At 42.9% G+C, this 12,708-nt stretch overlaps 1 protein-coding gene across 1 annotated transcript in view; it reads left to right on the forward strand.

The window, feature by feature from the left end:
* Positions 1-12,708, forward strand: part of MAPKBP1 (mitogen-activated protein kinase binding protein 1) — a 50,528-nt gene that overhangs the window by 13,736 nt on the left and 24,084 nt on the right. Inside the window, exon 3 of the mRNA XM_011354963.2 lies at positions 10,381-10,472. Within this exon, the coding sequence (XP_011353265.1) occupies positions 10,381-10,472 (92 nt within the window). The remainder of the gene's footprint in view (positions 1-10,380; positions 10,473-12,708) is intronic.

Consider the following 12,708-nt stretch of genomic DNA (forward strand, 5'->3'; position numbering starts at 1 on the left):
TCCTCCCTACTCCTCTTTTTGTCTCAGAGCACACACTGACTTTACACTCTTTGTCCAGATAAGGAACAATTAGTATTCTCCCTGGTTACAAAATTTGTAAACCAAGAGATTGAGAAAACTCAGACATGTTGAATTGGTGATTAAGGAGGAATTAGACCCTTTTTAATGATCAGACTTTTAGCTCATATGGCTTTGTTTGTGGTTCTGGTCTTGCTGTAGAGAGTAAGAAAAATTTTCCCCTTATTCTGGTTGCTTAAATTGAGGTATCTCCTATCCTTGCCCTGCAGATAACTGGAGAGAAAGGGAGGGTAGAAGTGCCTTCTCTGTACAAGGCACTGCGTTGTTAAAGCTGTTCTTTAGACTTGAACACATTCCGATGGTTGTATTATCGTTGATTGCTTTAACTGGAGGCCCCCCTTATTCCCTTCCCTTCTGGTCTGAGGTCCGATGCCCTCCATCTGCGTAGAAATTCAGATTCTCCGGCTTCTGACACTGTAATGTCAGTTGCCTTGTAAATGGTGTCAGCTGTTCATGTTGACTGGTTCTAGCACTGGCTGGACATGGGCAAGCTCTGACCATGTGGGATACTCTGGTATTGGAAGACACTCCATTCCTCTTTCTCTGTAGTCATCTCATTGAAGAGAGGTCAACCATTTTTCAGACCCATATTACCTACTGATAAGGCCTGCTAACGTTTTAAAAAACATTAAAGCTACCAGGAGAGGACTCTCTTGGCCCTCTACTTCATCTCGTGCCCTCCACTTTCTACCTTGGTTCTCAGATCTGTCTCTATTGCTTCCATAAGGGCACGGTGACTTTCCCATGTGCTCTTTCAAGAAACTGCAACATTTTGTTGGTTTTACAGAACCTGAACTGAACTCCCTCCTCAGGTAGCCATGGTTTCTGGAAGCAGACAGAGCCGGGTCTAAATCCTGGTTCTTCCACTCCCTACTTATCTGACTCCTTCATCTGTAAAATGGAGATAATACTAGTCTTTCATAAAGTTGTCAAGAGTATTCAATGAGATAATCTTGTAAAGTGCTTAGCACAGTTCTTGGCAGAGAGTACATACACATTCAGTAAATGGTAGCTGTTATAGCTGTAGCTCTTCTCTCTGCCTAAGACCCTTTACCTTATATATAGATCTGGGTATTCTTGTAAGAATACTAGGAACATTGTTTTCTCCTTAGTCCCAAGAATCGCTTAAATTTGGAAACAAAAAGGAAACTGCATTAATTTAATAGTTCCCCACCTGATTAATCATGAGAACCACCTGGAGAGCTTTAATATACAGATTCTTGAACTCCACTTCATATCTGTTGATTGAGAATCTTTTGAGGCCCGGATGGGATAGGATGGGACTGATATCTGAGAAAAAATTGTTAAGTTCTCTGAGTAGTTCTGTTGATAGGCCAGGATTGGGAACATTTGTTCTCTAGTTTCCAGGGGCTTATGGCTAGAGGATCTCTAAGGTCACCTCCTGGGCAGTGGCAGATTTACCTTCCTTAGAAGCTGAGGCTATTTTAATCTCAGCACCAGAGAATTGGCTCAATTCCAACTAATTCTGAACTCTAAGGGAGCCTGGTTGTTCTGTCATACTGGAAGTTACTTGTTTCTGGGAGCCTTCAAGACAGTAGAACTGTAAGTCAGCCAGATGGGATTGAGACCAGGAGCAGAGCAGAGAGGCAAGGTCTGTTCTTCAGTCTTGGAGTGTCCATTGTATCTCTTCCTGCCTCTGACCAGATGGCACTTTGGAGTCTGAAAGAGCAGGAGTGAATGAGCTTGGGCATGATAGCCACCTCCTCCGCACCCCTCTTCAGGCCAGTCACTGGGTCTCTGCCCAGCTGGCTAAGTCTGTGCAAAAAACCTGCTGGCTTTGGGCTTCTGTGGCTTTTGTGTAAGTGTCAATTCTCAGAATCTGGTGGAGAATTTGCTTTGTGAGATTAGAGTATAGTGTGTGGGCAAGAAAGGATAGTTATTCTTAATCTGTAGGAAGGGAGGGAAAGGCGGAGAGTGCTCTGCCTTGGACAGGTTTGTGATATGCTTGTTTATAGAAATAGCAAGCCCATGGTTTGGCTGGAATGACTCAGGTATTTATAACTTGCATTGAGTGGGATTGAGAAATGGAGAAAGGGAGAAGGGGAAGGAAAACTGGTGGCAACAAAACATGGCAACAAAAACAGAGATCGGCTTCCTCCCAGTTGCTGGGGTTTCCTTTACCAGTTTGAGGTCAGCTAAATCCTAAATGACCCTGGCCTTTTGTGGCTCTGGTCTCTTAGTTCTCTCTCTCAAGGGAGCAGCTGCTCCCTTGCTATTGCAGACTCCCTGTAGTGGCCCCTCACACTAAGAAAGGAAGAGCAGATCTAAACCATTTATGCCACAGGCCCAAGTCAGATCTTCTTTAGCAATGCCATTGTCTTGGCTCTACAAACTGGATCTTTCATTGGCTTGTGCCTATCTTCTAGCTTGTGGACTGATCAGTTCTAGGGACTAAAGAGAGCGAGAGACCAGAAGAGCTTAGAAGGCCCTGCCCATGGTCTCTGGGATCTTGTTTTAGGGGTTTGGGACTGCTGGGCCACCTATTTTGCAGATGGCTCTGGACTCTGGAGAGTCCTTGTCTATTTCACTTTTTAGCACTTACTGCAACTACCCATCCCTTCTGGGAACTCTACCCTTCACTGGCTTCCTAGTTCTCCTCCTCCCTTTCTAACTGCCTGGCACCTCATCTTCTCTATACTCTAAAAATAGATATTCCCTACAGTTCTGTCTTCAGCCTCTCTCTCCCTTCCCTCCGTCTTCTCCTGTCTCATTATACTTTCAGTGGTGGTTTTCACATCCATGTAAATAATCCTCAGATATCTATTTCTAGTCCTTACCTCTCGCCCAAGTATTAATTCCTTGTTTATGTTGCTAAATTAAATGTTCTGTGTTTCCTACTAAATATCTCTGAAGCACCTTAGATTTAACATTTCTAAAACAGACTTCATTCATTGGCTTCCATCCTTCCTTCTATATCCAGACCTAGGTCCTCTTTCTGATCATGGCACCATTTCTTTTTATGGTATTATCTTATTGTCTATCTCTGAGATTCAAAATTTGAGTTTTCTGCCTTTTTCCTCCAGAGCTGTACTGTGCCCAGTCTTGTCATTTCTCTTTGCTTTGTCACTTTTGAATCCATCATTTCTTTTCTACTCCCACTGTCTTCATGCTGGTGTAGATCCTCATTACTTCTCACCTGAACTGTTGTAACAGCCTCCTAATTGGGGTCTTTGCCTGTCTTGTATGTCTTATATATGTCATCATCAAAACATAGCTTTGATTGTGGCTCTGGTTCAAAACCCTTTAATGGCTTCCCAGGCCTACAGATGACCTCCACTTAGTTTGACATTCAAGACCTTTCTGGTCTGGTTGCAGCCTACTTCTCCTGACTTAATCTCCTACACAGTCTTTGCTTTCACCATTGCTCACTTGCTCTTTTATTCTGCCAGACTTTTGGTCATGCAGCTCCTACTGAGAATTCCTTCTCTCTGTATGTCCACCTGTCAAAATCCTATCCTCACTGCGAGGCCCAGGCCAGATGCCATCTCGTCTTCCAAGAAAACTTTGTTGTTTCCCTTTCCTGATCCTGTGCGGAAGTCATCTCTCTTCCTCCTCTTTGAGTACTTTTTATCTTTCTCATGACCCTTGTCACATACTGGATTGCTTTGTAATATATTATTCATCTTTCCAAATGGATTTTGAGTGTAGAGAGTAGTGTCTGTGTATTCCTCACCTTAGAACCTCCCATAGCCTCCCAGTGGCTTTCAAACTTTTTTTTAAGAAATAACATTTTACATTATGTCCCAGTACACACACACACACACACACACACACACACCCCTGAAACAAAAGTTTCATGATCAATACCCTTATTACGTGCCATGATATCTATTTTTGTTAAATTTATTCATTACCCACTAAATCAATTTCAAGTCCCATTAATAGGCTGCAATCTTCATGTTGGAAAATGTTGCTCCTTGTAGTATGAATGAGTCATCCTATCTATCACCTCTGCACCACCTGTTTTTTCCATCTCCTTTAATGAGAGCCAGAAGAGCACTTAAACAGTTGGCTTTACTCTTTCTTTCTCTCTTGGGAATCGGCCATTATGAAGTTATCCTTTTTTCTCATTATAGTGAGGGATGATTTTGCCTTCTTTCTTTCAAGAGGATATAATACTGCCCTGCCTAGTGCATGCTGGGAGTGGTGGGTATTTAGACCTTCCTTTACAGTATACCTGTAGTAATTCTGCTCTCCTACAGCCTTGCTTCTAGGGAAAGATGACACCTTCTTTCAGGTTGGTATAGGCTTTCTTCCATCTCAGCACTCTCCACCTGCCAAAGCAAAGGCTGAGCCACAACTCGACTATTCTTCCTGCTTTTAGGCTGTATTTCAGATGTGGAGATCACGTAGTGTATAGAGTGAGTGTTCTCAGTTCACTTGTACATGAAGCAATGTTCTTAGAACTATGGATGCTAGCTGCCTGTAGCAGTGTGTCCAGAGTCACTGGCCATAATCAGATACCTGGACTAGTGTGTCTTTTGGGCTATGTTTCATTGGCATTTAGATCATGAGGGTTTGGACCTGAAGTTCTTGTCAGAATTTTGGGCCTTATCCCAGGCTTTGAGGACAGCTATTTTCTCAGAGGGCCTCTTCCCTGCCTCAGTTTTTTCAAATGATGCTTGAGGCCAGAACTCTCACACTAGTGGGCTTGCTTCCTTATGTGGAAAGATGCTGTAGTATTCAGGAGGGGCTAGGTTATTGGTTCTCAAAGTGTAGCCTGAGAACCCCTGGCATTCCCAAAACCCTTTCAGGGGATGTATGAGATCACCCCTTTTCCACTTACATATCCAAACGAGGCCACATTTTCTTTATCTTCAACTAGAATAATATCACAACAGATTGAATACAGATGCAGATACGATATTATCTAAAATATTAAACAGTGCCACTCTTCTCACTAAAATTTTTTTTTTGTTTTGGAAAACAGTTATTTTTCAATAGAAGTGTAAAAGTGTTCTGTTAACATGTAGTGAATTTATTGCTATTTTTAAGTGAATTAACAAATATATTTAAGTATTTCCATTGTAATTTCTAGTATAGTAAATATTGATAAATGTAACCTGTATAAACAAAAGCTCTTCGGGGTCCTTGATAACTTCTAAGAGTGTACCAAGAGAAGAAAGAAGCCAGAGTGTAAGAGACCAAAAAGGGTGAAAATTGCTGGGCTAGGTCATGCTGTGGTAACAGATCACCTGGACATCTCTCAGACTTTACGGCTACTTTATTTCTTGTTCATGCTTATATTGTGTGAGTCAGCACAGGGGCTCTGTTCATCAGAGTTACTCAGGGATCTGGGCTGAGGCTGCCCCATCTCATCGCCTGCTGCCATGCTTAGCAGTCAGGAGAAGGATTGTGTATCCAGTGGTTCTTGAGAGCTTTCACTGGGAGTGGCATGTTAGAGCATCATAAAAATGTGCAGCTTTATGAGCACTTAAATGAGAAACTTAAATCAAATAAAAACACATATTTTTTGAGTTCTTGATACCGTTTTCCCTCACATTGCTGAATCAGTGAATGTCAATGAAATGGCTTGAGGATAGAGAGACAAGTCAGAGATGTGATTTATAGGAGGATGTTGCTCATGAGATACTGAGCCCCACACCACATCCTGGACCAAAGTTTTTCTCTCTTTTTAACATTTACTGTGTAATATTTAATACATACCATAAAGACATGTGAAATATTAGATTGAACAATTGTGTGTCCATCATCAACTTAAGAAACAAAATGTTACCTGTACCATTAAGCTCCGTTTGTGCTTGACCTTTGTCTGGATGTGGTCTTTCTGTCACAAGTTTTAAGTACTTTGTAGAGAGCAGCTCTACTGGCCTGAAATACCCCAGTTTTCCTGGGCTTCTCATGTCTGCTTTTTCACTGTTTCTGAAGCCTCTGTGGTGCATTCATTTATTCATCAGACATTTTTATCATTGCCCATTGTGTGCCTGGCACTGTTTAAAGCACTAGGGGTATATCAGTGAGGGATAGCAATTTAGGTCTTGCCCTCAAGGAGGTTGTATGCTGATGGAGAAGGCAGACAATCAGTATGTGGACAGAGATATAATCAATGTCAGGTCACTACCTGACTTTAAGTGCTATGAAGAAAAATAAAGCAGGATGACTTGGGTATAGAGTGAAAGCAGAAAAGTAGTCTAGAAAGCCTTCTCTGTGGAGGAGACCTTTGCACAAAGACTTGAGCGAATTAGCTATGTGAATAGCTGAGGTAAGAGCATTTTAGTCCAAGGAATAGCATATGCTGAGGACCTGAGGCTACAATCTGCTCCAGGTGCTTAAGGCAGCCAGGGTGGTTAGGGGAGAGGAAGAGGGAGGGTATAGGAAATGATGTAAGAGAGGTAGCCAGAGGCCAGGTGATTTAGGGCCTTATAAACAGGGGTAAAGTATTTGGATTTGAACAGGGATGGGAAGCCATTGGAGGGTTTTAAGCAGAGTAATTATTGATCTCATGTATATTTTAAAAGAATCACTGTGGCCTGTCCCGTTGGGAAAAGACTCTAGGGGGCAAGGCCGGAAGCAGAGTGAACACAAAACACCTACCCCAAACATTTACAGCTACAGTCCAAATGAGAGATAATAGTGGCTTTAACTCGTGGTGTCTTGGTAAATGTTTATAGGCTCTCAGAGGGTGAAAAAAAAAAGACCCTGATTTGTAGTGTTTGCTGATTTCCATGGTGTAAGTAGTCCCACAGTGGTGATTTCAAACTACCACTGTGCTGTCACCGAATGTGGAGGTGGGAAAAGATGTGCACAATTAGCATTTATGAGCCAGTATAAATAGGCTCCAGCACACAACTGCTGGAACCTGGGTGCATTTAGCCTGTGGTGTGTTTGTAGGGAGGGTCCAGGTTTGTCTCCATTTTATAGGGTAGATGGAAACCATACTGTGATTTGGGAAAGAGAGGATATGAAGAAGGTTATGAGAGGGAGAGAGTCAGTTTAAAAAGTCCATCATGCCAGAGTCTTGCAAAATAAGCCTGGATGTTGGAGGCCTTGCAGGAGCTCTAAACTCTCAGATCCTTTCAAAGTGGAGCTCAGCCCAAAACCTCCCAGCAAACAGGAAGCTGGTTTGAGTTAGAACATAAAATAAAAACCAGCTGATGCCCCTGAATGTTTTACCCCTCCTCTTCCCCCTCCACAGAGCCAAAGGAAACTGCCTTTTTTTCCCCTTTGGTTAGCTGCTCAGAAAGCCAGAAAAAGCCAAAAAACATAAATCCTTTGAAAATAAGCCAAATTTTGAGCCTAGATAAACTCCTGCCCATGGGGTTCCCTAGCCCGGATGTCTGCACACTGCTGAGAGCCCTAGGAGGAAAGTAACTGGGGAACACAAAGGTGCCAGAGATCAGAGCCTGAAACCCAGGCCCAGCAGAAAAAGATGGCCTGTAGCAGGGTTTCTCAAACTGTAGCTTCAGCTGTTTCATAGGTCATGAAATCAATAGAGTGGGTCATGACCAGAATTATTTTTTAATGAATTAGAATACAATAGAAAATAGAGTATTATATTACTAATTACATATAGTGCTACATGCAATAAGAGTAAGTTTTGTTTTGTAAAACTTTTATTTCAGTTTTATGTGTATGCATACACGTACATGTGTGTTGTATACTGGGTCAATATAAACTGTGTCTCTTATTGTGGGTCATGGTCAGAAACGTTTGATAAACACTGGTCTTAACGTCTGAGTAACTCATGTCTCCTTCCTCCTTTAGACTACTATTGAAAAGTCCAAGCTAGTTTCAGAATTCTCTGTGGAACTGGATCATCAACCCACAAAACACCTCCCAAATTCCTGTCAGAGGGAAGGAAAGATGAGAACCAATAGACTGGTCTGATTCTTTGAGACCAAAGCCGAAGCAAAGGGAGGGATTGATGCAAATTTGAATCTAAAGGATTTTTCAGAAATCAGATTAGCTGGAAGAGAATAGGAGTTGAGCAGCCTCTTAGCTCACTGCACTTGATTTTGTGACCTCTCCATCTATGTGGGTAATGTGGCTTCGGGCTCCTTTCTCTCTCTGCAGTAGGCAGTTGGTAGAGCAGGAATATTCCCGAGCATCCCTTCCTCTGGGATAGCCAGAGAGAGGCACAGTGCCAGGATAGGGAATGGTGCCCTGAAGTAAGTGTCCCCCATACTTCCCCAGGGTTATTTTATGCTTTCTGCCAGTGCCTGGTACTCAGGCCTTTCAGAAAGGTGATTGGGTGCCAGGGGGTCGTTAAGCCGAGAAAAAGTGTGAAGAAGGCATAAGTTAGGGTATATTATCAAGAATGTATTGAGGGTCCATTTCTCCATCAAGAAGGATCTTGGTTTTAAGGAGAATAAAACTACCATGCCTTCCAGTGCTTTGACAAAACCTCCTATAGGTGGCCTTCTGGCTAAGTGTCTGCAATTTTATATTGTCGAAGTGATCGTTGTATCTCTGGAAGTTGCAGCTTTCTATGATTGCCGTGGCTGAACTAAGAAAGAAGGCATACACGGAGTTCTACAGAAGTAATGATTCTATGAAAGATTTTGAGGAGATGAAGAAAGCTGGTATCTTTGAGTATAAAATGATTTCAGAATGTAAAGAATTTCTTTGGGTTGAGTTCCATGGAAGTTTGTCACTGACCTGTGTTCCTGAACTATGAAACATGAATATTTGGGCTAAGGAATAGTTTCTCTTGATAATTAAACAATTAAAAAATTTAAAAAGAGAATGTATTGAATAGTCTAAAGTTTGTTTATCCCATACTAGTGCCTCAGATAGGCCCAAGAGTAACTGGCAAGTTTGGTGCTTGTCAGGTGGCTATGAGTTGGTATGGTACCCTGGAACTAAACTGCCTCTCCGTGAGTAGACTGAGAATTCCTGATCCACATCCCCAAGAAGCATAGAAGACTCTTGGGGACCTTTCTGGGAAATAGTTTTTAACTATAATGTCCCAGGAGATTTATTTTGGTCTTTGGCAACCACAGGGCATTTCTTTCCAACCTAATTCAAACTAAAATGGTCCTTGGAGATAAGAATTTAAACAGGCCCTCTAGGAACACTTTAAATTCTCCATTTGGGACAGTAAGAGAGAAGGAGTGATCCTAAAACTACCCTAATTGATTCTGGGCTTCCCCTTGCTGGAAACTGGCCTGGACTAAGTATAGACCACCCTGCCACAGATAATGAATGCCCATGAAGTGTTTCTGGTTCATATGACCCTCATGAGGCCTCTGGTACTCTCTTAGAAGAATATAGTCTAGCTTGTTACATGGCCCTTCTGCATTCAGAAGCCCCTTTCTCTGAGCCAACAAAGACCAAGGGCATTCCTGAGGAAGGCCAGTTCAGGGAGTCCAGACAATATTAGAGGAGACTGGACTTGGAATGACAAGCAAGACTTTATGTAGCAGCAGGTGAGGTTGAGTGACAAGCAAGAGGTTACAGGGCAGTCTGAATCTAACATGGCATCATCTGGCAGAAAGACCAGTAAACTAATTTGGAGTTAGTTCACTGTACACCCTGGGGGCTGCAGACAATGTGGGTTAACAATAGTGATGATGAGAGTGATGGTGAATGTCTTGTGTGGCCATGTCCTCTCAGAATCTCTGAGCACTTTACACATGTTTCCCTTTCATCTCTGTGGGAGTTGTGGCTTAATAGTAATAATTAAGTACTCTGAGCATCTGTGCTTTGCAAAACACAGAATTAAGCCATGTTTCTGCCTCTTAGGCTTGTAGTCTGTATGAACTGGCAGACATATGGTATATGTGTCGGGGTGGGGGATGGTGTTCTCTGATGGAGGGGAAGAACGTGATGGAATGCAAAGATCAGGGATATTATTAGTCACCTAATTGATACCTAACATTCTTCTGACCCTTGGTAGATCAGAGTGGCTTTTCTTTCATGCCTGCCAAGGCACGAATATCAGTGACCTCCCCTGGGTCTTATCGACCCAAAAGCCCAGTCTGGGGATCTAGGGCTTTATCTTATAAATAGAGCCTTCCTGGATTGGGGGAGTGCTTTTTCCTCTATGGCCATGAGCAGAGCTTTAACCGTTTGATTTTCTTTCCCATGATACCAGCAAATTGAGCTCTCTTAAAGCTGATGATGCACACTGACTTTAACCTGTATGATTAGGGGGCCTGTGGCCAGAATATAACCTGGAGAATTCAGTAGCCTGTTCTCCTGAAGACAGGGGCATCAGGAAAGTACTCAGCAGTGCAGGATGGTCCTGAGTATCATCAGCACTTCCTTTCCAACCCTACTCTGTCCATAACATGTCACTTCTCTGTCTTGCTCTAACAGGTGACCTTGGAGAAGGTGCTTGGAATAACAGTATCTGGAGGCAGAGGACTTGCCTGTGACCCTCGATCTGGTTTAGTTGCCTACCCAGCTGGGTAAGTGCCTTGGAAGAGGTCTAATTGCATGGGGGTTTGTAGCCATGCTAAACCATTTGGGGTGGGCAAGGGTTTTCTGGTATCTTCTGGGAGATATATCCAGGTTAATGTTTTGGTGCCATTTTTGTAATGGAGATACAGGGCCAGGTAGAGGCTCTGCCTTTTTGGCCGTCCACTCTCACACATATAGATTGACACTCTATATTATATATAGTTCCCAGAAACATCTTTAATATCTACCTTTTAGTCATTTTTAAAAACAGCTTTATCGAGATGTAATTCACATACCACACAATTGCCCATTTAAAATGCACACTGCAGTGTTTTTTTAGCATATCCACAGAGTTGTGCAATCATCACAATCAATTTTAGAGCATTTTCATCACCCTAAAAAGAAATCCCATACCCATTAGCAGTCACTCTCCATTTCTGCCCTAGAGCTCAGCCTTAGACAACTATTAATCTATATTCTGTCTCTATAGATTTGCCTATTCTGGATATTTCGTATAAATGGAATCATACAATAGTTGGCCTTTTGCTACTGGCTTTTGTCAATTTAGCATAATGATTTCAAGGTTCATACATGTCGTAGCAGATATCAATACTTCATTCCTTCTTGTGTTGAATACTGTTCCATTGTATAGATATACCACATTTAATTTATTCATTTGTTGATGAACATTTGGGTTATTTCCACTTTTTAGCTATTATGAATAATGCTGCTCTGAGCATTTGTCTACTCTAGTTACCTTGAGAGATGTCAGTGCCATGGAAGAAAAGGGGTTCTGGGGCTGGTGTTCTTTTTTTTTCTCTTGTGCCTTTTCACTCCTCTGCTCCTACAGATGAGAAACCTCCAACCATTGTTTCTTTAGGCTTTTGTAGAAGTGTTTCTTTTGGAGGCTTGGGGCCCCTCCTACTTCTGGTTCTCTCTGTCAGCCTCTGTTCCTTGCTGTTGGGCACAGGAATGTGAAAATGGAAAGGCCTCTCTTCTTCTACCCTCAACTTGGGAATGCTGAATTCCCCATGTGAGTTTCATAGCAACTCGTGCAGGTTTTGTACCAGATGTACGATTTTTTAGGTTTTATCTTGCATTAAAAAAGCTACCTTATCGAGAACTTGTTCTGTGTCAGGCACTTTGTTAAGCATTTTACGGGAATTATTTAATACTCATAGCAGCCCTGTGAGGTTGACACTATTATCATCCCATATTTTAGAAACTAATATTCAAAGAGGTTAAACAGTTTGCTCAAGGTCACACAGCTAGTGTCTGAATTGTGATTCTAACTCCAGTAGTCTGACTTTAGAGCTCTTACTTTTAAAATGGGGGAACAGTAGACTTTCTGCTTATTTTTAAAAGCTGCTTTTTCCCTAAGCTGGCTATCTGCCATTTGAATGACAAGAGCCCAATTTATGGACATCTCAGTCTGTATGCTAGGGAGACTTCTGCCCCTAAATTCAGGGCTCAGTGTCTCTCCTGAGTGGCTCTCTGGCATTTGATATCTGGTGGGGACACTGTGGGATCTGCACTGGCTTTACCCTATAGAGACTGAGCTGGTTTCCTCCTCCCTCTCCAGAAGCAAGTTGATGAATGACTTCTGTTGCTCGATACCCGTGCAGCTTGCCTCAGGGGAATTCCACTCGTGCCTGCCTCTGCCTGGGAAAGCCAGGTTCCTTCTTGTTGGAAGTGGGGCTGGGACTGGCTGGAAAGGGCCTGGACTGCTGCTCAGGGCCTGCTGAGCCCTGTGTCCCTGCCCTCAGGGTCATGGAGCCCTGTTCTCTCTCTTCCTCACTTGCACCTGACCAGGGCCTGGCGCCTCTAAGGGTGTGTGCTTCTGTCTAAGGACAAGTCCCAGCCTGGCTCAAGTGCCTGCAAGTCATTATCTTTCCAGGTGTTGTATGGAAGCTTCCCTGCTGTGACCTCTGGTAGATTTCCTTAGTATGCTTGTCTTGGGCCAGGCCTGGGCAGAGTGTCACGATCTGCTCCCTAGCCTTTTGATTTCCCGAAACTTGAAGTTCTCTCTTTGCAAATGGCCTCTTTCTGGTTGTCTTAGTTTTGCTTTGTGCTAAAGTTCCCTGATGTACCTCAGGGGTATCTGGGAGCCACCAAAGTCTGTGTGAGCCAAACAGGCTCCCTCCCTCTCTTCTCTTCTTATCTGGTGATCCTAACCTCACCCCACCCCCACCCCTACTCTCTTGTTCCTACTGAGCTTGTTGCTCTAGGAGTAGCTCAGGTATC

This window comes from Pteropus vampyrus, unplaced genomic scaffold (genome assembly GCF_000151845.1).
Source record: "Pteropus vampyrus isolate Shadow unplaced genomic scaffold, Pvam_2.0 Scaffold19, whole genome shotgun sequence".
NCBI classification, from domain to species: domain Eukaryota; kingdom Metazoa; phylum Chordata; class Mammalia; order Chiroptera; family Pteropodidae; genus Pteropus; species Pteropus vampyrus.